Source organism: Frankliniella occidentalis, unplaced genomic scaffold, assembly GCF_000697945.3.
Source record: "Frankliniella occidentalis isolate FOCC.00 unplaced genomic scaffold, Focc_3.1 Scaffold254, whole genome shotgun sequence".
In the NCBI taxonomy this organism is placed as follows: Eukaryota; Metazoa; Arthropoda; class Insecta; order Thysanoptera; family Thripidae; genus Frankliniella; species Frankliniella occidentalis.
Genome location: NW_026267380.1, coordinates 89,535 through 91,484, shown reverse-complemented (window position 1 = coordinate 91,484; position 1,950 = coordinate 89,535). Strand labels below are relative to the sequence as shown.

At 46.3% G+C, this 1,950-nt stretch overlaps 1 protein-coding gene across 1 annotated transcript in view; it reads right to left on the bottom strand.

Annotated features, from left to right (window-relative positions):
- LOC113214756 (glucose dehydrogenase [FAD, quinone]-like) overlaps nt 1-333 on the bottom strand; it is a 32,497-nt gene extending 32,164 nt beyond the window's left edge. Inside the window, exon 1 of the mRNA XM_052273218.1 lies at nt 282-333. Coding sequence (XP_052129178.1) covers nt 282-318 — 37 coding nt within the window. The 5' untranslated portion in view covers nt 319-333. The remainder of the gene's footprint in view (nt 1-281) is intronic.
- Nucleotides 334-1,950: the final 1,617 nt, after the last annotated feature.

Genomic DNA, 1,950 nt, shown 5'->3' with positions numbered 1-1,950 from the left:
AACTATTACAGCGTCCCGCCGCGCTCCGCTCGAATGCGGTGACCTCTTCTCTCGCACTTCTGCTCGCCTTTTTGGTGTGATGCAGAAAAACGTTAAGAACTCAGCATGGGGCGTTCGATTGGCGTATGGCTCCGCTACATTTCCGCGGTATTGGCCATCGTCCCCGATCAACGGTACTCGTACCCGGGCGACATAACCCAATACCTGCTATTTAGGTCCTGTGTCCTGAGGGGGTAAAGGTACATACCCTAGGTAGCCACCACACACCGGGTCGTCCTCACCTGCCGCGCGGCCCGCGCCCGGCGGCCTCGAGAACATGGTACCCGTGAAGCGCGCGAAAACGGACAAGAACGATAGCAACGATTCGCCCATGGTTCCGCTTGTCGCACAGGGGTCTGTGGGTGCGCGTTGCTATCAGAAGGACCTCTACTTTCATTTGAGAGGCGAACTGGCATGTCGATTTTTCTTGGGGCACCCTGCGCAGGCCTAACTTTATGTGCGCCAGGCGCGTCGAAGCGTAATAGGGTACCCCGCTCCGGGCGCGTGGTGGCTGAAAAAGACGGCAAGAATCACAAAAGTGGAGAGTGGGGGCACGCCGCGCCGCCGCTACGCGTGCTCTCCCACTCCGCGCTACGCGCTCCCTGCTTTTGCGCTTCTTGCCTTCTTCAGGTGCCGCGCGCCCGGAGCGGGGTACCCTGTAGTGTTTCGTGAGATATCGCGAAGCCTGTTACGCGAGACGTGGTCTGGCGTACATATAGCTAGTGTAATTTTACTTCAACCAGAGGTTAGTGAGGGTATTAAATAAAATTTCTTCATCTGATTGTAACAAGGGTTTGCCTTACCCAGAGTTATGCGATATTTGTTTGTTCTACTATTGTTCAATACATTGTAAGTTTTAACACTAGAACTACCGGAATTTTCGTATACCTAGATCTACCGGAGGGGTCATTTTGATCCCTAGGTACTATTTCGCCGTTTTAGCTGTGAAAAGACTGCGGTTTTGGGTACACAACTTCTTATTTTCGTTTTTTATAACACTTCAAGCAATTTTTGCACCCACGGGGGTCCCTGTGAAGGGGTAGGTAGGCAACCTGCAAAGCACAAAATGTAATTTTTCAGGAGTTTTACAGATTTTTTTCGTAATTTTTCGTTTTGTTTTGGGAAAATTTCATAGGTTTACCATCAAATACAATAATTCTCTTCATTTAAGCATAGTCTGTGTTTATTTCAGTCTGACCGACAACCGTAAACACCGCCAATACTGGAAGTAATTCTGAAACTTTGGTTCTGCGAATAGAACAGTGCACAAATATCGTGCAATAACAGTCGTAGTAGACCATTTATTATCATTTTTAACCTCCGTTCGACCATGTAGCGCGTTTTCAGGCTGACAGTACCGTAAAACACGATTTTTTGATGTGCGGGTTGCCTACCTATGCTTATAGAGCTTCAAAATAGTCACACGACCAAGCGGAAGTCAACACTTTCCACAAAAAACAACAATAATAGCAAGGTTTAAGTTGAAAACCGCTCGTTAAAACCATCAAAGCCCTCGGAAACTGACACAGGGGTCAAAATGACCCCTTCGGTAGAGCGAGGTATATGTTATAATATCTCCTAAAGTTTTTGACGCACATGCCTGGTTTTTCGTGTCAAAGCGTATTTTGGTGACCCATGAAAAGTCAAAAAGTGGCGGGTCGGTAGAAAAAAAATTGATAGTTCATTTGGCAATTCAAAATCGAAAGGGGTCATTTTGACCCCTCCGGTAGTCGAGGGGTGAACAACTGGTGTATTCCTCTGTCCCCGAGGCTTGTATTACCTAATATTACCGTATATTACCATGTATTCCATGTATTACTTTGTATTACCATGTATTACCTTGTATTACCTTGTATTACATTGTATTACAAGATTTTTTTCTCTGTAATACCTTATATTACTCTGTAGTAC